Below are 26004 nucleotides of genomic sequence, written 5' to 3'. Positions count from 1 at the left end.
TCAGTGGGCGTGCCGCGGGAGGGCGCACAGGAGGGGCCCGGCGCGCGTGCGCACTGGGCCACACAGCCGCCATGCCGGAACCGCGCGGCTCTGGGTCGCTGAGGGTGAACGCGGCGTTCGCCGCACGCTACAGCCGTTACCGCGAGCGCGAGGAACTGCAGCGGCGTGAGTGAGGGGCGCCCGCGCGGGCCGGGGGGTGGGGGGCTGCGGTGCATCCGGCGATGGTGGCCGTGGAGAACCCGTGTGTACCCCACAGTGAAGGATCGCTACGGGGATCCGGGCGACGGCGACGGCGACTCCAGCTCCGAGTCTGACTCCAGCGACGAGCACGTGGTAAGCCTCCGCGGCCAGGCTTCCCGTCCTTCCCGGCGTCCTGGGGGCCTTCCCTGACCCGCTGCCTTGTCCGGGAGCCGTAAGGCCCGCCCCCATCCTGTGAATGACAGGCATTCCCCCCAACCCCGCGATCGCCAAAGACACCCTTCCTTCTGGGAGAGATCTCCAGCCTCCCATCCGCTGATCTCTCATCTGGACGCACCCGAGTGCCTTACCCTACGGGGATGGTTCCAGATTTAGCTCCTAACCCCTTGAGTGACAGATAGCCCCTTCCCAGTGGTCCCTGAATCTTCCTACTTGCCTAAATTGGCCACAGGCCTGGCACAGCACCCCTGCTTAGGTACACAGCGGGAGTCTGACCCTAACCACATGGGGTCCCCTAGGCACACCCAAGACCTGCATCCCAATCCCTGAGTAACAAGCAGCATTCTTGTCCCTAGGGAATTGCCAAATCTTCCCTACTTCCCCAGAAGGACAGAGCACCCTACCTTAATCACATGTGGCCCACGCCCTGGCCCCTTGAGTTGCCAGCGGTACCCTCCTCCTGTCTAGGAGACACCAAATCATCACTGCTTGACTGCACGCCGCCCATCAGTTTGCAGCAGGAAACTTCCCCTAACTCTGTAGAGCCCTGAGGTAGTTCCAAGACACCTCCATCCCTTAAGTGACAGACAGTGCCCTACCCGCCGATAAGGGTTGTCATATGCTCTCTACTTTATGATCACTCGGTCCTCCATCATCACAGATTGACCCCACCAACCCTTCTGTCCGCTGAGAACCACCCTTCCCATTTCTAAAACCCACGAGTCGTCATTGTAATGCATAGACCACGTGGGGCACCACTGCCTTCCCATGGCAGCTCTAATCTTGGCTTCATCCAACGTAGCCAAGCCTTGTAGTGGTCCACCCAAGAGGGTCACTCTGAGTGCCCCTGCTCAGTGGCCCACCCTGCCCTTTTCAGGATGTACCTCCTCTCCCCACTCTACCCATGGCCCCTGCCCTCTGTCTGGCCACATCTGCCCAGGTCCAGTGCCCCCACCTGCTTCTCTTCAAAGGACTCTCCTCAGGGTTGCCTGTCCCCGCTGTTTCCTGTCCTCCTCACCAGCCTTCTGAAGTCAGCCCACTCCTTTTCCTGCTCTAGGAGTTTGACCCCCAGCAGGAGAGAGACTTTTACAGAACTCTGTCCTTGCTGAAGAAGAAGGACCCCCGAATTTACCAGAAAGATGCTACCTTCTATCAGAGAACGGGTATGGAGGGGCTGCTTCTCTAAGTTCCTTAGTGTTGATGGAATTGAATTGTTGAATGGATTGTTTCCCAGCCTGAGGGAGGTGCCAGACACCAGAGTGACAGTGTAACCCATAATCCCAGCACTCAAGAGGCAGAGGCAGGCGGATCTCTGTGAGTTCGAGGCCAGCCTGGGCTACAGAGTGAGTTCAGGATAGTCAGGACTACAGAGAAACCCTGCCTAAAAAAACAAAATAAAAAGAGTGAGTGGATGGCGTGTGAGGAGTGACACACAGGATGACCTGGCATCCACACTCACTTAAAACCCCGGGGCTGGAGAGATGGCTCGGGTGAGAGCATCTTAACCATCTTCCAGAGGGCCCGGGTTCAGTTCCCAGCACCCAGTGGCAGCTCACAACTGTCTGTAACCCCAGTTATAGGGGACACAACACCCATGGCAAAACACCAATGCACATAAAATAAAAATTTTTTAAATTAAAAAAAAAAGCCCTCTATGAATTTGTAAGTCTAAAATACCAGGTCAGAAATGCTTTTTTACTTTTTATTTTTGAGATAGTTTCCCATGCAACCTAGTCTAGCCTATAACTTACTATGTAGCCAAGAATGTGATTGAACCTGTGATCCTCCTGCCTCCCCCCTCCAGAATGCTGGGGTTCCAGGTGTGTGCACATAACTGAAATTGGACAGAGCGCCTGGGGCTTGGGAGGCCATACCTTTTGTTTGGTTGATTGGTTTCTTTCTTTTGTACATAGTGAGTTTTAGTCTAGCCTGGTCCACATTATACTCTGTCCCTGGAAAAATACAGGGTAGAGTAAGGATGATTTGCTGTTTTACAGTTGGAAGTGGCTGGCAGGGATTCAGAACTCATGTCTGCTCCCAGTCCTGCCCATGGGGAGAGGGAAGCTGGGAGCAGGAATAGGTATTTTCTCATTGGCCCACAGCTGAAACCTCATCTTCAGAGAGTGAGGAGGAGCCAGCAGCCTCCGGGAAGCAGAAGAAAGTACAGCCCATGTACCTGAAGGACTATGAGAGGAAGGTCATCTTAGAGAAAGAAGGGTAAGGAGGCCCTCGTCCCCCATCAGCCTCCAGCTTTCTAGGGACTGTGAAGGGGTTTCGGGGGTTTTTGTTGGTGCTAGTTTTTTGTTGTTGGTGCTGGTTTTTTGTTTGTTTTGTTTTGTTTTGTGATGGGGTTTCTCTATATAGCCCTGGCTGTCCAAGAACTCACTCTGTAGCCGGGCAGTGGTGGCGCACGCCTTTAATCCCAGCACTTGGGAGGCAGAGCCATGCTGATCTCTGTGAGTTCGAGGCCAGCCTGGGCTACAGAATGAGTCCCAGGAAAGGTGCAAAGCTACACAGGGAAACCCTGTCTCAAAAAACAAAACAAACAAACAAGAACTCACTCTGTAGACCAGGCTGGCATGGAACTCAGAGATCCATTTGTTTCTGCCTCCTGAGTTCTGGAATTAATGGCATATGCCACTGTACCTGGTCTTTTTTAACATTCTTTAGTTTTGTTTTGTTTTTCTCGAGACAGGGTTTCTCTGTGTACCTTTGTGCCTTTCCTGGATCTCGCTCTGTAGCCCAGATAGGCCTTGAACTCACAGAGATCCACCAGGCTCTGCCTCCTGAGTGTTGGGATTAAAGGCGTGTGCCGCCACCGCCCGGCTACATTCTTAATTTTATTTATTTATTTAACATTTTTTAAAAATATGCATTGTTGTTTTGCCTACATGTATGCCTGTATGAGGGTGCCAGATTCTCTGGAATCAGAGCTGTAGACAGTTGTGAGCTGCCGCGTGGGTACTGGGAATTGAACCTGGGTCCTCTGGAAGAACAGCTAGTACTCTTAACCTCTGAGCCATCTCTCCAACCCCCAATTTAACATTTTGTTTTTTGTTTTTTGTTTTTTGTTTTTTAATTTATTTATTTATTATGTATACAGCATGCTGCCTGCATGTCTACCTGCAGGCCAGAAGAGGGCACCAGATCCCATTATAAATGGTTGTGAGCCACCATGTGGTTGCTGGGAACTGAACTCAGGACCCCCAGAAGAGCAGTCAGTGCTCTTAACCTCTGAGCCACCTCTCCAGCCCTAACATTCCTAATCTATTTATTTTCCACAGCACATGCTGGAGGATAAATTCTGGGACTCTGTTGCCTCCTTCCACCTATGGGTCCAGTAATCAAACCTCAGGTCTGCAGGTTTGGCACTAAGAGCCTTTACCTGACTGAACTGGGCACTGTTGGCGAACGCCTTTAATCCCAGCACTTGGGAGACAGGCAGGTGGATCTCTGTGAGTTTGAGGCCAGTCTGGTCTACAGAGCCAGTTCTAGGACAGCCAGGGCTACCCAGAGAAACCCTTTCTGGAGGGGCCGGGCGGGGAGTCTTGCTGTTTTTCCGGAGGACATGGGTTCAATTCCCAGTACCTATATCAGGTGGCTACCACCTGCCTGTAATTCCAACTCCAAGAGATCCAACCCCTTTTCTGGCCTGTATAGACATCCACACTCATGTGGCATATAAACACATGCACATACACACACATAAGTAAGTAATAGTAAGCATACAAGGGTCGGGGAATAGACCTCAGTGGACTGCTTGTCTGCCGTGTGGAAAGCTATAGGTTTGCTCTCAACACTGTGAAGTAAAAATGTATTTCAAGAGTTCTGGCCAGTCTCAGGAGCGCATACCTGTAAGAGACAGGAGCAGCAGAGTCGTCATAAGTTTGAAGCCAGACTAGTTCAGGTGGAACCACATGCTGGCAGGGGCTGGGGTAGACTTAAATAGCTCAGTGGGTAAGAACACTTACTGTTAAAGCTAGAGGACTTGGTTCAGATCCCTGGCACCCATGTTAGATGTGGGCATGGCCACGCGTGTACCTGTTACCCCAGCTTTGAGGGGCAGAGACCGTGGATTGCAGGAGATTGGTGGGGCCAGCCTAGCTGTAACCGTGAGCCGTGAGAGCGACCGACTCCAAATATCGGGGGAGGGGCTGGGCATGGCGGCACACTCCTCCAGTCACAGTGCTCTGGGAGCACCTCTGGCCTCTGCAGCCATGTACATGCAACACACAGACAGACACACACATTACATACATTCACATATAAAAGATTTCTTTGGCAAAAGTAAATCCTAAGTAGACACTAATGCCCAATAAACCCATTGTAAAGTCAGGACACTGGGTTGAGCTGCTGTGCATCCGTCACTGTCCTAAGTCTCCTGTTCTCTGTACAGCAAATACGTGGACGAGGACGACTCTGATGAGGAGACTTTTGACCCCAGGCGCAAGGTGGGTGGAACAGCTGGCTGAGGGCACGAGGGCTCATGGCCGGCCCGAGGCCCACACCAGTTCCTCCTCCGCAGGAAACAGCAACCAGGACTTACGTAGAAGAACAAAAACAGCTGAAGGAAAGGTGAGCTTGGGGGGGGGTTGGTGGCTACAGGGACAGGCCGGAAGGGGGGACGGAGCAGCTGAGTGCTGCTGTGTCACTGAGCGACGTCTCTTCCGTGGCTTCCGTGTGTAGCTTCCGTGCTTTCGTGGAGGACAGCGGTGACGAGGACAGCGCTGGGGAGGGCGCCTCTGGGTTGCTGCAGAGACACACTGAGAGTGGGGAAGAGAAGGTTAGTGGTTAGTGCCGGGCTGCGGGGCACCTGCCTGCCGGCCAGCGGGGTGCCTGCCTGCCCGCCCGGCTGCTTTGATGCCTGATAGGCAGCAGGACTCCCAAGGGACTCACTGCTGGCCTTCCGCAGGCCCGGGAGGAAGTGGACTACCTTGAGTGGCTGAAGGGCCAGAAGGAGATTGACGGCTCCGAGTCCTTGAAAGAACTGGTAAGTCCTCAGATGCAGTCCCCAGGGCCAAACGGTCTGTGATAACTGTGTCTTACCTTCCGCTTCCAGATACCCCAGGACACTAGAGGGACTAGAGTGTGGCTCAGTGGTAGATGCCCTGCCCAGAGTCCCCAGTGAGGGGTTGGGGGTGTGGCTCAGTGGTAGAGTATCTTTCCAGAACCCTCCAGTGAGCAGCTGGTCATGGCTTAGGGGTAGTGCCTACCTAGCATGCACAAGGCCCTGGTGCCAGCCCCAGCACCAAAAACAAAGGCACATTCTTTAAGGATAAAGATGAACAATTTCTGGCTAATACAGGCCAGGTGTGGTTGCCCACATCTGTAATCTCAGTCAAGAGGCTAACACAGGATTGCAGTCAGTGCAGAATCAGCCTGGGCTGTAGAAAAGGAGAAAGGGGCCTGTGCCAGGTCAGCTGTGGAGGTCCAGTTCCTGAGGTCCATCCCAGGCTACCTCCATGTCCCTCCAGGGACTGAGCTTGTGCCCACCCTCTCTCCCCACAGACACACCTCAAGGAATACTGGAACAGCCCAGGACTGGACGAGGGGGAGCAATTCCTGAGGGATTACATTCTCAACAAACGATACGAAGAGGAGGAAGAAGAGGAGGAGGAGGAGGAGGGGTGAGCAGCCACCTCCTCTTCCCAGGGTGTGCCTCAGTTATTTCGGGTTTCTTCGTTAGGTCTATGTATGTGCAGGGTGGGGCAGCACACACCTGTGGGAGTCAGACTTAGACTCTGAGGCTGGGGAGGCAGAGCCAGGCAGATCTCTGTGAGTTCGAGGCCAGCCTGGGCTACAGAGGGAGATCCAGGACAGGCACCAAAACTACACAGAGAAACCCTGTCTTGAAAAAAAAAAAAAAAAAAAAAAAAAAAAAAAAAAAAAAAAGACAGAAATTGACTTAGACTCTGAGGCTTGTCAGCAAGCGCCTGCTGATTCCTCTCACCATCCCCTGCTGTAGAGTCTTGTGGGGTAAAATTAGTTCATGTCTGACCGGGGTCTTCAGTGTCCCTGAGCCTTGCTCCATCATATCCTTCAGGGTTCCGGGCCCCCCAGTCCAGCTGGCAGTGGACGACTCCTCGGATGAAGGGGAGCTGTTCCTGAGGAAGCAGGAAGACTTTGAACACAAGTACAATTTCCGCTTTGAGGAGCCTGACTCAGCCTCAGTGTGTGCCCAGGCCTGGGTCAGGGAGGACATGCCTGCCCTGGGTCCGGCCCTTCACCCCATATCATCTCTGAGGTCCCTGTGGTCTCCTCCCCTGCTCACAGGTCAAGACATACCCACGTAGCATTGCATCGTCTGTGCGCCGCAAGGATGAGCGCAGGAAGGAGAAGAGGGAAGAGACTAGGGAGCGGAAGAAGAGGGTGAGTGTGGCTAGGTGTGGCGGTGCATGCCAGCCATCCCCAGCCCTTTAGAGCCAAGGCACAGACTGAAAACTTCGGGCCTGCCCGAGGTAGGTAGAGCGTTCAAGGCCAAGCTGGGGAACAGTTAATTACACCATCTCCCCAGAAGATAGTAAAAAGAAGCTCGTGGCATACACCTTTAATCCCAACACTCAGGAGACAGAGGTACGAGAATCTCTGAGTTCTAGACCAGGCTGGGCTACAAGGACCCTGTGTGAAAAAAATAACAGTACACTAAATAGTAAAACTAAGCTGGCATGGTGGTATGCACCTGTATTGCCAGTACTGGGAGGCAGAGGCAGGTCACCACAACCTCAGGGTCCCTGGTCTACAGACAGTTCTATGCCATCTTGAGCTGTATAGTGAGACCCTGTCTCATAAACAAACAAAACACAGACTACCACTCGGTGGCTCGAGCGCTTGCCTGTGCACAAAGCACAGTTGTCATCCAAGCCCTGAAGGGGGGACCCCTGAAGGAACCGGGTACAGCAGACAGTGCCTGTATTCTCAGAGCTCAGGACGTGGAGGCAGCAGGATCCCTAGTTCAGTGTTAGCCTGAGCTGCCTGAGACCATCTCAAAACAGCAAACTGCTTGTGTTGGGAGGCCCTGTGTGCGGGGCTCCACCTCAGGAATGCCGAGCCTCTTTCACCCACAGGAGAAGGCCAGGAAGCGGGAGGAGCTGAAACAGTTAAAGAACCTAAAGAGGAAGGAGATTCTGGCCAAGCTGGAGAAGCTGCGGCAGGTCACTGGCAACGAGACCCTGGGCCTTGAGGAGCAGGACCTGGAGGATGACTTTGACCCTGCCCAGCATGACCAGCTCATGCAGGTACGACTGCTCCGGAACTTGTCTGTGGGACCAGAGGTCAACTCCTGGCTATGTGGCCTCAGAAATGACTTGACCTCTCTGAACCTTTCCCCTGCCTGCATTGTAAGGTTTATTGGAGCACTGCCTTGGGCCAAGGAAAGGATGGATGGGAGGAATTGACCTGAAAGAATAGAAGGATCCATGCTCAGGAACTGTGGGTTGTATACAGAGTTCCTGCACTGCTATAGGAGGATCATGAATTCAAGGCCTGCCTGGGGTACATATTGGGCTGGAGATCAGCACTTGGCTACATAATATCTGGAGTGGGGAGGCATGTGAAGGCCTGGGGTGTGACTCAGTGGTAGAACCCTGCCTAGAACCCCCAGCGAGGGGCTGGGGTGTGACCCAGTGGTAGAACCCCCAGTGAGGGGCTGGGGCGTGGCTGTGGTAGAGCCACTACCTAGTTTTGGGTTCCAGCCCCAGTGCCACAAGAAAAACTCCACAAAGCTAATGAATAACCCAGAGTAGCACACAGCACAGTTGAGCCTTGTTTTCTTAATGACTATGGGGCTGGGAGGCTGTAACTCAGTCACCGCTCTGTTTGCCATCAGCAGAGGGTTCCAGGCAGATAGCACTAGATACAATTCTGCAAGCCTGGCTTTGTGATACAAGGAGGATAGGAGTTCAGGCAGAGTCATGGACATACATCAGGATATCTTGATTTCCTTTGGTTTTCTGAGAAAGACTCTCACCACACATCCAGGCCGGCCTCCATCTTACCACCTCCTGCCTCTGCTTCTCAGGTACTGGGTTACAGGTGTGTGCTACCATGCCTGGCTTGAATCTTGAATTTATCTATTCACTGTAAATTTTATCTAACATTGACATGTTGGGGGGTGTCACATGTTCCATGGCATTTATGTGGCAGATATCTTGGTGGCACTGGTTCTCTGGCTACCGTATGGGTTCCAGGGATCACACTAAAGTGCTTCTATCCACCGAGCCATCTCATAGTCCTTGAGTGTGTTTTTGTTGTGGTGTGTTTTTGGTGACGTAGGGACAGGACCATAGAACCCCTGCATATGCACTGACTAGCCTAGCCCTTCAGCTCGTCCCTCTGAACCACTAACCTTTGTTGTATTAGGAGAACATAGCATCATGCTTTGGAAACAGGTACTGAGAGATCTGTAAGAAAAAGCCTGGAGCCAAGTGGTGGTGACACTCGCCTTTAATCCAGCACTCAGGAGGCAGAGGCAGGTGGATCTCTGTGAGTTCGAGGCCCACCTGGTCTACAGAGAGTTCCAGGATAAGCTCCATAGCTACATGGAGAAACCCTGTCTCAAAACAAAAAAAAAGGTTTGGCACTGTGATATGCCCCAAAGAGGCCACTAGCCAAGCCTAGGAAGTTGTGGAAGGAGGCTGAAGGGGCATTGGTAGGCTTGGTAAAAACCAAGGGGGAGCACTGTGGAGATGTCTGCTTTCTTACTATTTTAGGGGCTTCTCGGTTCCCAGCTTTGGTTTCTCAATAGAGGGGAGCCAGTTGCTGTTGCTCATGGTGGCTGTAAGGATCACCCTGAGAAGCTGCTCAGGGTTGTGCATATAGAATGTGTTTAATAAATGCAGACAGGCCTAGAGAGGCGGCTCAGGGGTTAAGAGCACTGACTGGTCTTCCAGAAGACCAAGGTTCAGTTCCCAGCACCCACATGGCAGCTCTCAACTGTCTGTAACTAGTCTCAGGGGATCTGACTCTTTTGGCCTCCAGGAGCACCAGGATTGCATGTGGCATAGACATACAGGCAGGCAAAACACCCACACATACACAGAGTACAAGTAAAGGCTGAAATGCTTTCTTTTGCCATGCCCCAGTGGATATCAGAGTTTCTCCAGTCCCAGCCTCTTCGCCATCAAGAGCCTACACTATTCCTGACATGTCCCTGAAGACGCAGGGATCAGGGGAGTGATAGTGATACGTGGCCTTCGCCTCCCTGAATCCTAATTGCAGCTGTGGCTCCAGATGTGGACTATGGTATTAGGGATGGTGCCACGGCTTTGTGCATGCTGGGATAGCACCCTACCATCTGAGCTCCAGCCTCATTCTGTAGCCTAGGCTAGAATGCTACTCATTCATGATCTCCTGGACTCAGCCTCCATGGTGCTAAGTATAGGTGTGTACCCTATCTAGTGGAGTAGGATCTTGGAGGAAACTTCCTCTCGGCCTGTCACAAATGATGGCAGCTCAGTTGAGTCTGACTAGTGTTAGGTCATGGGGCACAGATGATGGCAGGGTCTGAATCCTGCAGAGCTGGAGCACAGTGTAGTTGTGTGAAATGCAACCTAGACAACAGGTGGTGATGTGGAGGATCCCAGCACACAGGAGACCCTTTCAAGGAGCTATGTCTTGGAAGGCACAGGAGCCACATAAAGTTGGGCGTGTTCAGAGGCAGAAGGATCACCAGCCTGGGCTAAAAGACTGTCTCATTAAAAGCAAAAAACTGCCATTCATACACCTGTAATCCCTGCACTCAGGAGGTGAGGGCAAGTGGATCATAGTGTCAAGGCTAGCCTCTACTACCTAGTGAATTTGAGGCCAGCCTGGCCTCAAAACACTCATCAGTAGACTGGTGAGGCATGCTGGCGTTGGCATGGGGAAGCTGAGTTCCTGTAAGCATGCAGGTGCTGCTGTCCTTAGGCCTGGCCTTCCCTTGCAGAAATGCTTTGGAGATGCCTTCTACGGCACTGCGGAGGAAGAGAAGCCACAGTTTGAGGAAGAGGAAGGGCTTGAAGGTGGGTGTCCTTAGAAATCGGGGACCAGGGCTCGGCTGTGTAGCCTACGTGCAGTCCTCACTTTGTCCTCTGTGGAAGCAGATGACTGGAACTGGGACACATGGGGTGGACCTGAACAGGATGGAGCCTGGAGCCAGCAGGAGCTGCACTGTGAGGACCCTGACTTTAACGTGAGTGCCACTGGCTGAGCTCCAAGCGGGTGCAGTTGGCAGAGCAGAAGCTTTCCATGAACAAAGCCCTGTCTGAGAGGCAGAGCTCAAGGCTTGGCTGCACAGCATGTTTGAGGCCAGCATGGGTTGAGACCTTAAGAACAACGAGTGTCCCTGGTAGGGGTCTGGAGCCTCCCAGAGGGCATTAGAACTGGCCTGATCTAACCAGCGCTTCCTGATAGATGGATGCTGACTATGACCCCAGCCAACCTCGGAAGAAGCTTCGTGAGGCCCCCTCCTCAGGCAAGAAGAAGCGCAAGTCTCCCTTTGCAGCTGCAGTGGGGCAGCAGAAACCCACGTTTGACCCTGGTGAGACACAAGGCATGATGGGTAGTGTGGGAGCATGGCTCACAGGGCCTTGAACACTCAATACCTTGGCTGTGTTGTGTCCCATGTGCAGGGGACAAGACCTTTGAGGAATACCTGGACGAGTACTACCGGCTGGACTATGAGGACATCATCGACGACCTGCCCTGTCGCTTCAAGTACCGTACTGTGGTGCCCTGCGACTTTGGGCTCAGCACTGAGGAGGTTAGGACCAGGGCAGATGGGAAAAGTAGAGGAGACCAGAGAATGGAAGGAGGTGAACATTCTGTGGAGAGGCAAGGTCTGAACTTGAACCAGGAGGAATTGAAATAGGGCTGATGTAGGCCGGCACTAGAGAAGAATTACAAGCTAGCCTGACCTATACAGTGACCCTCAAAAATAGAGCCAGCATGGTGGTGCAGGGGAATCAGGAGATCCAAGCCTGCTTTCGCTACACAAGACCCTGTCTCAACAACAGGGAAACCCTGAACTCAGCTGACATCCCCACTGAGTGAGTGAGGCTCAAGAGGCAGCCCCAGGCCCACAGTAGACACCTTCCTTCCCATGCAGATCCTTGCAGCTGATGACAAGGAGCTGAACCGCTGGTGTTCCCTGAAGAAGACCTGCATGTACAGGTGACAGCAGGGGCGTGGGGGCGGGGGACCCAGTTTGGACAGTTCTGGAACACCTCTGACACACAGGTCGGAGCAGGAAGAGATGCAGGAGAGGCGGGTATACAGCCAGAAGGCCCAGAACTTGTGGAAGAAGAGGCAGATCTTCAAATCTCTGTGCCAGGAAGAGTAAGCACTGGGTCCTGGGGAGGATGGAGCAGCCCGGCCAGCTGACACCCGGCCATGTCATCTTTAGACCAGTCACTGTCCCTCTCAGTAAGGGGACTTCATGGTTCAGTCTGAGTGCATGCATGAAACACTCAGAGTAAGGATCAGGGGACTTGGACACGCACCTCTAATCCCAGCACTAGGGAGGCAGAGGCAGGGTTTGAGTTGGATAAATCTGAAGCCACCCGAGTCCACAGCAACAGCCTGTCGTTATGGAGTGAAGACTGTGTCACACCAGACACTCCCTGTGTAGACAGGATGGTCTCAAACTGGGAGATCTCCCTCTGCTCTGAAGGTGCACACCACATCTGGTGAGATGGTTTAGCATGATAAAATACATTCTTAGAAGCACCTCACAGGCTTGTTAGCTATTACAAGGATGATTGCCACTCCTTCCCCAATTCAGGTGAGACTTTTTTTTTTTTTTTGGTTTTTCGAGACAGGGTTTTCTCTGTAGCTTTGAGCCTTTCCTGGATCTTGCTTTGTAGACCAGGCTGGCCTTGAACTCACAAAGATCCGCCTGCCTCTGCCTCCCGAGTGCTGGGATTAAATGCATGCGCCACCACTGCCCGACGAGACAGATAACTCTTAACTGCACTGAAGTTACAAGGAGTTGCCTGACACAAAGAAAGGGCTTCGGCTGGTCCAGCTACTTTGTGGCTGTCATGTTTATGACAGTTGTCTCAGGAAGCTAAGGCCATCTGGGTTCCATAACGAGACTATCTTAACAAAACAGGCTGGGGCTGGGCAGGGTGCTTACCCGACACATACAAAGCCCTGGGTTCTATCCCAGCACTGTATAAACCAGATGGATCTGAGTTCAAGGTCAGTGTGGTCTACAGTGAGCTTAGGGACAGCCAGAGCTATATTAGTGAGACCCTCTCAACACCTCACTCCTAAAGGGTAGTTGGGTGGTGGTGGTGTAGGCCTCTAATCCCAGCACTCGGAAGACAGAGGCAGGCAGATCTCTGTGAGTTTGAGGCCAGCCTGGGCTAGAGTGAGCTCCAGGATAGGCTCCAAAACTACACAGAGAAACCCTGTCTCAAAAAAACAAGCAAACAAAAAAGTTAAAGGGCATCCTTGGGTACACAGAGTTTGAGGGTAGCCTGGGCTACACAATACCCTCCTCAAACAAAAAAAGAACAAAAGAAAAATGGGGGAATCACTGCCTGTTCTGAACAGCAAGCTGACGTGAACTTTGACTTTTTCTCTTGTAGGATGGAAATGCCCACAGAAGCCACGGGGAAGTCCCAGGGCAAGGCTGGCCCACAGGCAAGGCTGTCTGTGGCTGATGGGTCTCAGTCTCTGGCCTCTTCCCACAAGCTCCAAGTAGCCAAGGAAGAAGAGTTCACACACACACCCTGCCCAGAGAAGCCGGCTTCCCAGAGGCAGAAGAACAAGAAGGCCAGGCTGTTGGGTCCCACGGTGACACTTGGAGGTCACAAGTTCAGCCGACAGAGACTGCAAGCCTTTGGTCTCAACCCAAAACGGCTGCACTTCCGCCAGTTGGGTCGCCAGAGGAGGAAACAGCAGAGCCACCCCTGAGGGCCGAGGGAGCAGGCTACCTCTGTAACCAAGCTGTTGACTGGACGCCTCCCCCAGCCTGTGTAATCTGCCTGTAGGCAAGGGTGCTGGCCGTCTCTTCTCAGTGTGGACACAGGCTGTCAGAACTGTGTATAGAACAGCCTGGAAAGTAAGCAACCCCAGCGTGTTCAAGTCTGCATCTTTATCAGCCTCCACCCAGCAGCCAGTCAGTTCTCCCAGGACGGGGGCTTTGGGACCTTGGGACCAGTGAGTACAGTGATCCAGTGCAGGCTACAGAACTTGAATCAGGCCCTGAGTGAGTGCCCTGGAGCCCACTCTCCATCCCTGGCTCCTGAGGGGGCATGGGGGCAGCTAAAGGGCACAGCCCCAAGCTGGGGGCCTAGACAGATGTCAGCTGTTGGGGAGGATGGGGGACATGAGGACAGGGATCCAGCACTGCCATCGGAGCTCTAGATCCCATACCTGACATGACATAAATAAAAAAATAAATAGTCTGGCATCTTTCCCCATCCCTTCCCACTATAAAAACACAAAGTCCTCGGAGCTGGGCCGTTTGGCCTTCAGCAGGCGTCCTGTGCAAGGCAGCCGCAGTGTGGGCTGGGAGAGCTGGGTGCAGAGGGCATCCAGGCTGTGGTCCTGAGCGTGGCCCTCAGCCACAGTAAACATGGGGTACCGCTCCGTGGCCGAGGAGGAGCTGAGGATCTGCGGGAGGATGAAGGAGAGTGGTCTCAGTGCAGGGTCTTCCAGAACCCGCTGCAGCAGTTGGACAATGCACAACTACTTGCCCGGCCTGTGAACAGCTGCCCTGGAACTTGTGATGAGCTCCCAGGTACCCCACCCCCCAGCAGTGGCCCAAGCCTTTTCAGGCGCCCTTCACTTTGCTCTCATCTGTTCCGGGCTGAGCTTCCTGGACTGAAGAAGTCTGTCCCTTGATGTCCCCTGCCATTGTCAAGCATGCGCACTGTGTTACTGTCCTAGGACTGGGCATGGCACCCAGTGTCTGTCTAGCAGATGGTAGGCAAGGGCTCTACCACCAAGATACACCACCACTGCCCCCGCCCCCCACGATTACAGCTTCCCCTCATCAGCTCCCCCCACAGTGATTACAGCTCCCCCTCATCAGCTTCCCCCCCAGCGATTACAGCTCCCCCTCATCAGCTCCCCCCCCCCCCCCCCCAGTGATTACAGCTCACCCTCATCAGCTCCGTGCAGAGAGTCTCAAACTCCTTCCTGTTCCCAGCGTAGAACCCTACGGTACAGCTGGGGTCCATCTTGGCAAAGGCCATCTTGCGGGGCGAGGTGCAGTGAAAGGACTGGGCAGATAAGAGAGGTTTGAGGTACCCCAATTTTGTGCCTGTGCCTGCAGCTCCCACCCACAGCCACCAGCTCACCTCAAGGGGAAAGTCAGCCTGGCTGACATCCACTGTGGGCTGGCAGTAGTGGGGATCCAAGTAGAGCAGGAAGTCATCTGTGGGGTTGGGGCAGGGGCAAGTGTAAACGGGTGGGTAAGAGGAAGACCGAGGGCTGTGACCAGGGAAGGGGCCGTGGCTTACCCTGGTAGCCAATGAAGTACAGTGAATGCCGGGGTTTGCCCCCCATGATGCCTAGGCAGAGTTCCGACCGAAGGAGCTCCTGTAGAGGAGAAAGCTGGCATCAGGTGGACTCGACAAACAGCAGGTCCGCGCGTGCGCGAGTCTGGGAAGCCAGGGGACCAACAGCAGCTGTCCCGCTGACCAACCCGCCTGCCAGCACTGAAATTCTAGAGCAGAAACCTGGCTGTCAGATGGAAGACTGTAGAAATGGCTGCATACATTCTTAAGAGATTTTATGTTTTTTGTTTTTCTGAGAGGGTCTCATTATGTAGTCCTCCCTATCCTGGAACTCACTGTGTAGCCCAGGCTGGTCTCAAACTCCGGTATCAACCTGCCTCTGCCTCCCAAGTGCTGGAGTTAAAGGGTGAAACTACATTTGTGTATCTGTGTGTGAGCATGCGCACCTGAGTGCAGTGTAAGAGGGTGTCAGACCCCTGGTGTTTTATAGGCAGTTGTGAGCAGCTCATGTGTGCTATGGATCAAACCCCGGTCCTTCCCAAGAACAGTGTTCCCTCCTAACCACTGAACACCTCTAACCCAGTGGTTCTCAACCTTCCTAGTGCTGTAGCCCTTTAGTACAGTTCCTCATGTTGTCCCCCCAACCATAGAATTATTTTCATTGCTGCTTCATAACTGTAATTTTGCTATTGTTATGCATTGTTAGGTAAATGTCTGTGACTTCTGATGGTCTTTGGTGACCCCTGTGACAACCCCAAGGGGTCAAGACCCACAAGTTGAGAACCACTGCTCTTAACCACTTTTTTTTAACCTGTTTTTGTTTTTTGTTTTGTTTCCAAGTTAGGAACTCGCTCTGTAGCCCAGGCTGGCCTCGAACTCACAGAGATCCGCCTGCCTCTGCCTCCCGAGTGCTGAGATTAAAGGATCCACCATTATGCCAGCACTTTTCTTTTTTAAGGTAAGACTCTCATTATAGCCAAGGCTTGCCAGAAACTTCTGATCCTCCTTGTATCCACTACACTACAGTGCCAGGAGTGTACCAAGACGACTGATGTTTGAGTCAGTCTCCCTAAGTAGCCCAGGCTGGCCTTCAGCACTACATTTTCCTGCCCCAACCTCCAGGATTACAGGAGTGGACGCCACACCCAGTTTTATGAATTATTTTGGTGCTGGGAAAGAAATCTGGCTTTGCACAGGCTACAAAAGTACTTGACACAGCTCCACACACCAATACACAGCCAGAACTTTATTTTTTTTTTTTTTTTTTTTTTTTTTTTTGGTTTTTCGAGACAGGGTTTCTCTGTGTAGCTTTGCGCCTTTCCTGGAGCTCACTTGGTAGCCCAGGCTGGCCTCGAACTCACAGAGATCCGCCTGCCTCTGCCTCCCGAGTGCTGGGATTAAAGGCGTGCGCCACCAACGCCCGGCCACAGCCAGAACTTTAAATAAGTTTTCATAAGGCAAAGGCCTCATAGAGAGACTTCTCAGCAAAGAGCTCACAGGGATGGGCCTGGGCAGGAAGGCTGAAAACATCACTGGCCAGCGTGCTGGGGCTGAGGGGGGCAGAGGGTGACAGTGTCTTCATCTCACAGGGAGAAGTCGGGTTCCATCTGAGCGCAAACATGCCAGGGCTTTCCGCTGAACTTGCCCCTTCCCTGAGACACTTCTCTAGCTCCTCATCCTTCTAGAAGGCCGAGGAGGAGCTTTCCTCTGGCTCCACTGCAGCCACCCCCTGCCCTTGAAGTCCAGATGGAAGCGCCAATCAAGCCAGCGTTTCTCCATGCTGCCCTGGCTGTCCAGGAACTCAGAGAGATCCACCTGCCTCTGCCTCCCGAGTGCTGGGATTAAATTTTGTTGATGGGGCCTCACTGCCCAGGCTGTCCTCAAACCTGCTGGGTAAATGAGTTTGGAGTCTAGATCCTCCTGCCTCAGCCTCTTAAGTGCTTGGACGGGAAGATGTGTCTGTTTTTAATAAGAAAATATATTCAAGTGCTGGGATTACACTTAAGTGTGGATGCAACCTGGCACAGAGCTCCATCTTGAGCTCCTTCCCCAGTCTTCCAGAACATTCCAGCTTGTTCTCAAACAGAATGTCCCCTCTACCCAACATTACTCATTTCCCTGTCTGGCTCCCAGCCCCCAGGACAGTAAATGGATCCGCTGCAGCTTTTTCACTAGTGGGTAGCGCTGAGTAGGAGGACCTGTGTTCAACCCCAGAACCTGTGCCAAAAGCATGGTAGCACGTGACTATAACGGTCTCAGAAAACAAGGTGGGTGCTGGGGAGATGGCTCAAAGGATAAAAGCACCTGCTCACCAACCACAAGGACACGAGTTCAAAACATCAGGACCTAGGGAAAGGGCTGGGCACGGCCACACACGCCTCTAGCCTCCTACCCAGTACTGTGGGGGCAGAAATGGGGTATCACTGGGGATGCTGGCTGCCACCCCAGCTGCAAGGCTAGTGAGACCCTGTCACAAAGGAATGAAGCAGAGTGACAGAACAGAAATCCTGTGTCTCCCATCACTTCCACGTGTGCACACTCACACACACACTCACGTGTATGCACCACACACACTTACATAGACAGAGAACACAAGCGCGCGCACATATGTGCACACACACAGATAGAGCACACAGGTCGCAAGAATGACACCCGTGGTTGACCCCCAACTGTTAAGTATGGAGGAACCCCCCAGGAGGCGCTTACCTTCACACAGGGCACATACACGGGGTTGAGGGTCTCCCCACCCAGGCGCACAGGTACCAGGATGACCACAGACTTCCACTCAGCCGTGGGGTCTGGCCAGGACACCAGGCGTGCCACATCGGCCTTGTACACTGCGGGGACAGGGCAGCAGGTCACTTTCCACCAGCCTTCTACCCCAGCAGCACATCCCACCTGCAACTCCTGAGGAGCAATCCTCATCAGCAGAGGATGCACCCAGTGCACCAAGTCCTGGACAATCCTGGGGCCTCCAGGCATTACCGAAAAGGGTGAGTGAGGACCTGAGGAGTTCATGTGTCCCAGGCTGGCCTAGAACTCTGAAATAGCCAGATGACTGTGAGGCCTGGTCATCCTGCTACTACCTCTCAAGTGCTGAGATTACAGGTGTGGGCCACCAAACGTGGCTTGAACAGTGTGGGGCATGAAACCCAGGGCTTTATACATGCTGAGCCATAACCCAGTGATGCGGGGGTTCTGAGTGCTTCTTGTGGTGGTGGTGGTGAATTTCAGAGCTTTGTATTAGTGTAAACCCTTTACATTAAGTTATATCCCAGCCCCCACCCAGCCCGTGTGTGTGTGTGTGTGTGTGTGTGTGTGTGTGTGTGTGTGTGTGTGTGTGTGTGTGTACATGCCTGTGGGGGGCACTTGAGGTCAGAGGGCAATCTTGAGTACTGTCCCCCAGGAACACCTCACCTTGGTTTTTGTTTTTTTTGTTTTTGGTTTTTCGAGACAGGGTTTTTCTGTGTAGCTTTGCGCCTTTCCTAGAACTCACTCTGTAGCTCAGGCTGGCCTCGAACTCACAGAGATCCGCCTCTCTAAAAGCAACACCACTGCCAGTGCCTCCCGAGTGCTGGGATTAAAGGCATGCGCCACCACTGTCTCATTTAGATTGCCCTCAAGTGACCGGCTTTGGTGACCTTCGGTGACCACCACTGCCCGGCCCCACCTTGGTGCTTGAGGGTTAGGCCTTAGGTTAGGCTGGCTACTAGAGAACTCCAGAGACTACCTCGTCTACACTACTACCGTGCCTAGACTCTGGGGATGGAATCAGTTCTTGCGAACAACCAAGCCACCTCCTCACTCCACACAGAGGCACCACCACTTCTTTGTTCTCTCTTTTTTTTTTTTAAGACAACGTCTCTCGGGCTGGAGAGATGGCTCAGAGGTTAAGAGCACCGACTGTTCTTCCAAAGGTCCTGAGTTCAATTCCCAGCAACCACATGGTGGCTCACAACCATTTGTAATGAGATCTGGCGCCCTCTTCTGTATACATAATAAATAAATAAAAAAAAAAAAAAAAAAAAAAGACAACGTCTCTCTGTGTAGCCCTGGCTGTCCTGGATCTCACTCTGTAGACCAGGCTGGCCTCGAACTCACAGAGATCCTCCTCTCTAAAAGCAACACCACTGCAGTGCCCTTTTACTCTGAGACAGAGTCTTACTATGTAGCCCTGTTTTTCCTGGAACTCATATGTAGACCAGGCTGGCCTAGAACTCACAAAGATCTGCCTGCCTCTGCGTCCAATGCTAGGATTAAAGGTGTGCGCCACCACTCCTGTCCCAAAGGGCCCCTTTTAAACTGCAATCCTCTACAGGCAGGAGGGTCTGGAGGTCAAGGTTATTCCCACAATTCTTACATAACAGCTTTGAGGCCAGCTTGGGTTACACGAGACCTTACCTCAACATAAACAAAGCTACCTAAGTACAACCCGCTGACAATCGGGAAGAAAGCAATAGCTAACCTTTGGTCAATCTGCTGTGAGCACTGTTTTATTTATTCGGATGTCTCAGTGCTCACCTTCAACCTTGGGGGTTCAGGAATCCAACCCACTTCTCAGGCTCAGCTTTGCCAAACGAGCCTTTATCTGGCCGCCCTTTCGTAAAGGCATTGACTGTGTCTGTATGGACCCGGGCTGGGAGTGCACACTCCACAGCACACACAGGGTCAGAGGACAGCTTCATCGCCAGCCACAGGGTTCAGACTCGAGCTGCCAGCCTTTCCAGTGCCTTCACTCACGGAGCCATCTTGCCAACCCAGGATTTTTTGGATCACTGAGTCACTAACCTCTGGCACCTGATGGGCTGAGGAGCCCAGACTTGCCAGCACACCAGAATAGTTTCGTCGAGTTAAGAGTGAGCAGGGCTGACGGGATGGTCCTGCTGCCAAGATGACGATGACCCAAGTCTGATCTCTGGAACCCGCAGGAGAATATACCCACCCCCCGGAATGTCACGCACACCGTGAAGCAGGTTTCCAAACACACAAACAAGTAACTGGAGATTGTTCAAAGTGAGCCAGGCATGAAGGAGGGTGAAGAGGAGCTCCTGTCTTGGCTCCTCCATTCTGACTTTCTGGGTTCTGCAGGAGAGGGAACCCTGACTGCACCTCCACAGGTGTGGAATCTCTGTCCGTGTCCCTCCACCCAGAACTCGCGTCAGCCCGAGGAATGAGGGCCTTGGGCAGCCCTGGGTCCGGGTGCAAGTTTGCCCGAGTCTCACCTGTGCAGTCCTGAGAGACGTACACCACCAGGCGGGGGACCTCCGAGCAGCTCTCCACAGCTTTCCTGAGGGCAGGGAAGCAGACAGGCCTGAGTCCCGGGGGTCACAAGCAGCTCCCCCCTGTCTGCCCTGCAAAGGGCCTCACCTGAGGATGTGTGCCACCACAGAGGGCCCGTACCAGTCTCCCGCCTTCTTGCCAGAGCTCTGCCCAAGCTCCACTAGCCGATGTAGCCCAAAGGGGGCCTGCGGATGGTCAGCAAACCAGGATACAACCCGCCGGTGCCAGCGATCCTGCTCCATCTCCAGTGCACCCTGGGTCCATCGGGAGGGCGCACGATGACCAGGCCCACGGCAGCGGCTAGGAGAGGCTGGCCCTGACATCTCAGGGGGAGCCAGGCCTGTGCCCCCCATCCACCTCCAGTCTGCAGAAGAGAATTTGTAGTTAAGACGTGTAGTGTGTTTGGGGGACAACTTCCTACTTCCTCTTATTCGACACATAATTCTAATACTCACGTGAATTCCAAATTGACCTACCATTTTGAAACACACATAAAACTCATTTTCTTAAATAAAAATTTATTTATTTTTAGTCTATGTGCAGAAGTGTTTTGCCTCCAAGTATTTAAGAGCTCTGTGAGAGCCTGGTATCAAAGAGACCACAAGAGAGTGTCAGATCCCAGAAACCCTTGTTACCTATGGGTGTGAGGTTATCACGTGGGTGCTAGGAATTGAACCTGAGTCCTCTTCAAGAGCAGCAAAGATCTTAACAGATGAGCCATCTTTTTTTATTTATTTGGGTTTTTCAAGACAAGGTTTCTCTGTGTAGCCTTGGCTGTCCTGGAACTCACTCTGTAGACCAGACTGACCTCAAACTCCCAGAGATCCACCTGCCTCTGCTGCCAAGTACTGGGGCTAAAGGCGTGGTGGGACACGCCTCCTTAATTATTTATCTAATTTTTTGAGACAGATTCTCATGTAGCCCAGGGAACTAACCTTACACTTCTGTCCCCAGGCTGTAGCTCCACACCCGACTAAAGTCTCATTTTATTAACATATATATATGTATATGTGTGTATATGTATATATGTGTGTATATGTATATATATGTGTGTATATAAGTGTGTGTATATATATATACTTATATACATACATTGCACACACACACACACACACACACTTACTTATCCCTGACTAGCCTGAAACTCACTATGTACCCAGACTGGATACTGTAGTTCAAAATCCACCTCATGAGCTGGAATTCCAATGCACTGTTCAACTTCTCAGTTTGAAAGCAATCTTAAAGTGCTGACTCAAAAGCCTGGCACTATTCCTGCAGCCTGCACACGTGCGCACGCACACATACACAACTCACCTCTAGGCAGAAAATGCAGGAGCAGGCCCTGGGCCAGCATCATCTGACCACTTCGTAACATACATCCCCAGCCACAGTCTGAGGTCAAGCTGCCCCCAGCCAGGGGTGGGAAGTCCCGGCGATATGTGAGCCACAGTCGAGATACAAAGTCTCTTTGAAACCGCTGGATGTCACCTATGAGAGCCAACTGGTCAGCTTGCCAACCAAGGAGAAGCCTGAGACTCCCCAACCCTGGTCCCAGATTGGACATCTTACCCTCTCCCTCGAAATGGTAGCGTCGCCCACAGAGGTGAACACTGGAGAGCTTGCTGAAGCTGGTCCGGCTTTTAACTGCCCAACCTGGGGAGACACAGGACAGCTCCCAGCAACTTAAAGCACTCAAGTATGGGCCTTCCATTCCCCAACGGTGAAATGGGCCTGGTCCTAGCTGGGATCTCAGGGGCAGCTGTGCAACATCCATGCCACATCTGTCTAAAACACAGGTGGTGCTTAGTTACGCCTTCATAAGGGTCCACCAATGACTCGGGGAATCGGGGCCATTCTATTCTGACTGTTGATTTTTGTTGTAAAATGTGTAAAGTACATTTCATTTTTGTGTGTGAGTGGACATTTGTGTATGTGTGGACAAGTGCCACACCTTAGGTCTGGAGGGTAGATCATTTGTAGGAGTTGGTTCTCTCCTTCCACCCTGTGGGTCCAGGAGTCCTGACCTGAAGTCCTGAGGCTTGGCGGCAAATGCCTTTAAGTACTGATGCATCTCACTGGCCCTTTTCTGATTTTTTTTTTTTTAAACGGGCTTTGGTGCTTTGCCTGCATGTATGGCTGTGTGAGGGCGTTGGATCCCAGGAACTGGAGTTACAGACAGTTGTGAGCTGCCATGTGGGTGCTGGTAAGTGAACCCTGTCATCTGGAAGAGCAGTCAGGCCTCTCTTAACCTCTGAACCAACTCTCCAGCCCCCGTTTTCCGATTTTTTTGAGGCAGAGGCTCAAGTCAGCCTGGAACTCATTATGTAGCCCATGCTAGCCTAAAACTCTTGGTAATCCTCCTGCCTCAGCCTGCCCAGTGCTGGGATTACAGGCGTGAACCACACCACCTGCTAGCTCCGTTCTTACTATAGCACCTATTTTAGAAGGGGAGTAAACAGACCGCAAGAAAGCGACGAAATCCGGCCAAGGTCAAACAGGAGCAATGGGCGGGGCTTGAAAAGGATTCCGATCCAACCTGTCCCGGGTCCCCGACTGAGCAGGAAGGAGGACCTGCCGGTGACTCCCTCAGGTGGGATCACCCGCAGGACAGGGCTAAGGTTTGGTTTGCTTCGCCCTGACCCCTCGGACACCCACCTCTGCACCCCCTCCTCACCATACTTGACGTTGTTCCAAGCTGTCAGGAACTTGGCTTTGAACTTGTCCACCTCGTCGGGCTCGGCGGGGTCGGTCCCAGATGACCCTAGAGCTGCCCCGCCCGACCCCGAAGGTCCCAGGCTGTTGGGATCCGGGACCCGGGTTTGCCCCCTCGGCCGGCGACCCTCGGGCCGGCGCGCGTCCTCCGGGCTCCCGCTGCGGTACTGCGCCGCGGCCGGCGACACCGAGTTCATGGACGCGCCGGGGAGGAAGGACGCAGGTGTCCCCCGAGGTCAGGGGAACTGCGAACCCTCGAGCGCAGCCCCGTGGCCAGAACAGCGCTACTCGGTCCCCGGCGCCGAGCTCCCGGGCCCGGCTCCGGCCGCTGCAGGTACCCGGGGTTCTATAACCAGCGCCATCTTGGCGGCCCAGAGCACCCGGATACGGGTGGGCGTGGCCTGCCCGCTGGCCACGCCCTGCGACAGGCCACGCCCTGCGCTCTCCCTCCTCCCTTGGACTCACCACACCCACCTTATCTCACCGCGCAGGCGCGAGGCGAGCCCCTGCAGCCTTATCTGTTGTCAGAGCCTGGGAAGTCACGCACGTTGCCACACCCCCGGTGCGTCCCCCTTCTGAAGCCTCGCTGACTCTGGTTTTGACCTCAGGCTGCGGACATCGGGCTTTTTCTCGCTCCAGAGCGAGATTTCCCGCCGGGCCACTCAAATCCCGCTGCAGCGGAGGTCACATCTGCTGGGTGAGACACCTGGGGCTTCTCATGTTTCTGCAGGGCTCGAATATATACGTGCAACTCGCTGGAGTCTCTTCTCTCCTTCCATCCTGAGGGTTGGGAGGATCCAACTCAGGTTCCCGGTCTGGCCGCAGGCACCTTTTCCCGCGGAGACATTTGAAGGCCCTTCTCTAGTGTTTTGAAAACACTTAGACCGCTCTGGCTTGAGGAGAGCAAGTTCCGTGTATTCAAGCCATCCATAGGCATGACTAACCCCAGGTGTCACACCCAGAAGATGTGGCCCCAGCTGCAGTGAAATTTGAGTGGCGAGGCAGAGAACTCACTGTGTAGGCTACCCTGACCCCCAACTCTTGGCTGTCCTCTGCCTCAGCCTCCCGAGTGCTGGGCGACTCAAAGCCTGAGCTTGCTGCGGGTGGAGCTGAGCTGGTAGAGGGCCTGCCTCCCAGGCATGAGGCCCTGTGTTCTATTCCCAGAACCCCATTAACTGGGGGGGGGGGGGTGCATACCTGCAGTCCCACCACTCAGGAGGTGGAGGCAGGAGCAGATGCTCCTCCTCCACTGTGCGGAGAGTTTGAGGCCAGCCTGGCTTCATGAGAACAAAAGAGCTTGTTGAACGTCACTATAGAGTCTATCAACCCAGAACAGATGCCACCCCTGGGGATGTGACCCCATCCTTGGCCCCAGTCCCTGCAAGTCATGATTCTCTGTCCCTCAGTTTCCTCCCATGCATAATGCGGAGTATCTGTAAGAGTATAAAAGAAGACTAGTTTTGGTATTTTGAGACAGGATCTCATATAGCCCAGGCTGGCCTTGAACTTCCTAGCTATGTAACCGATTGCATTGAATTTGCTTATTTATTTAGTTTACTACATTTATTTGTCTGTCTCTGTGTGTGCACATCCTCGCCACAGCACTTGTCAGGAGACGACTCTCAAAAGCCACTTTTCTCCTAAGGACTGAACTCAGGCCACCAGGCCCGGCGGCAGATACCTTTACCTGCTGCTCTGTGCTGAATGACATGACCCTCCTGTCTGGACCTGCAGAGTGCTGGGATTACAGGTGTACGTGGTCATGCCTGGCCCTAGCTGAATCTTCATACAACTGATGGATGTCCAAGAAAAGAAACCAGATGGAGGGTGGGGGCACAGAAAGAAGCTGTCTTCTTATATAAAATAGAAGAGGGTGCAACCTGGTTTAGAGTTGGATGAGGGGAAGAGGAAAGGAGGCAAGATCAGCAGGGAGGGAACGAAGATAAGGGGCAGAGAACACTGGCTTAGCATGCATGGGGCCCCAGAGAAAAGAGAAAAGAAAGGAGTCTTCGTTGAGGTGGGTATGTCAGAACCTTGTGTCCACGTTTCCCTAACAGGAAAGCATATCAGATTGCCACGTAAAGCTGGAGGTGTGGCTTGGTTGGTACAGTGCCTACTTGGCATGCACAAAGTCTGGATTCAATCCCTAGCACCACATAAACCGTGTGTATCAGGCATTTGGGAGATGCAGTCAGGAGTTCAAGGCCGACCTGGACTACATATATAGCAAGTTTGAGGCCAGTGGAGGCGGGGCACCTCTCATAGTGACACATGCATTTGATTCCAGCACTCAGGAGGCAAAGGCAGGGGGATCTCTGTGAGTTTCAATACCAGCCTGGTCTACATAGGAAGTTTCACACTAGCCAGAATACATGGTGAGACCCTGTATCCAAAAAAAAAAAAAAAAAAAAAGCAGGGCAGTGGTGGCACACACCTTTTTTTTTTTTTTTTTTTTTTTTTTTTTTTTTTTTTTGGTTTTTCGAGACAGGGTTTCTCTGTGTAGCTTTGCGCCTTTCCTGGGACTCACTTGGTAGCCCAGGCTGGCCTCGAACTCACAGAGATCCACCTGGCTCTGCCTCCCGAGTGCTGGGATTAAAGGCGTGCGCCACCACCGCCCGGCATGTGGCACACACCTTTAATCCCAGCACTCTAGAGGGAAAGCCAGGCGGATCTTTGTGAGTTTGAGGCCAGCCTGGTCTACAAAGTGAGATCTAGGATAGGCTCCAAAGCTACACAGAGAAACCCTGTCTCGAAAAAACCAAAAACAAACAAACCAACCAAAAAAAAAAAAAAACCAAAACAATCCTGGCGGTGGTGGCACACACCTATAATCCCAGCACCTGGGTGGCAGAGGCAGGAGGATCTCTGTTGCAGAATATTTAACCATGTAAACATGTATTGCTGTTTTACCTTGCCTGCCTAAGGTACCTGATTGGTCCAATAAAAAAATGAATGGCCAGGACTTCCAGGCAGGGAGAATAAGTAGTAGTAGGAGTTTAAGAGAGGGAGAAAAAAAGAGAGAAAGAAAAAACAAAACACAAAATGACAGGGGCTGGACAGACAGACGTGGAGGGTGCATACAGAATGAAAGAAAGGTAAAAAGCCCCAAGGAAAATGTAGATGAATAGAAACAGGTTAAATTAAGTTA

At 52.8% G+C, this 26004-nt stretch overlaps 2 protein-coding genes across 4 annotated transcripts; one reads left to right on the top strand and one right to left on the bottom strand.

Moving 5' to 3' along the window:
- Positions 1–13808, top strand: Kri1 (KRI1 homolog). The gene is made up of 19 exons (XM_006987013.4): positions 1–165; positions 257–333; positions 1475–1580; positions 2520–2634; positions 4814–4868; positions 4943–4992; positions 5104–5200; positions 5330–5407; positions 5926–6044; positions 6461–6587; positions 6691–6786; positions 7482–7652; positions 10340–10415; positions 10497–10585; positions 10807–10933; positions 11025–11155; positions 11501–11565; positions 11632–11730; positions 12987–13808. Exons 1-19 carry the CDS (start codon positions 72–74, stop codon positions 13312–13314), a joined length of 2100 nt encoding a protein of 699 aa, XP_006987075.1. The 5' UTR covers positions 1–71; the 3' UTR covers positions 13315–13808.
- Positions 13481–23244, bottom strand: Atg4d (autophagy related 4D cysteine peptidase). Of its 3 annotated transcripts, none has more exons than XM_006987011.4 (10): positions 22819–23244; positions 21714–21797; positions 21459–21632; positions 20232–20508; positions 20087–20151; positions 17571–17701; positions 14868–14946; positions 14706–14782; positions 14508–14627; positions 13481–14016 (listed from the first exon to the last, which is right to left on the bottom strand). In XM_006987011.4, exons 1-10 carry the CDS (start codon positions 23051–23053, stop codon positions 13834–13836), a joined length of 1425 nt encoding a protein of 474 aa, XP_006987073.1. In that variant the 5' UTR covers positions 23054–23244; the 3' UTR covers positions 13481–13833. The 3 variants fall into 3 exon arrangements, with proteins under 3 accessions (XP_006987073.1, XP_006987074.1, XP_042136432.1); XM_006987012.4 differs by having other exon boundaries at positions 14508–14600; XM_042280498.2 differs by having other exon boundaries at positions 22800–23227.
- Between the last annotated feature and the right edge of the window lie 2760 nt (positions 23245–26004).

Source organism: Peromyscus maniculatus, chromosome 7 (assembly GCF_049852395.1).
Source record: "Peromyscus maniculatus bairdii isolate BWxNUB_F1_BW_parent chromosome 7, HU_Pman_BW_mat_3.1, whole genome shotgun sequence".
NCBI classification, from domain to species: Eukaryota; Metazoa; Chordata; class Mammalia; order Rodentia; family Cricetidae; genus Peromyscus; species Peromyscus maniculatus.
The sequence above is the reverse complement of the archived record's forward strand: the minus strand, read 5'-3'. Positions and strand labels throughout refer to the sequence as shown.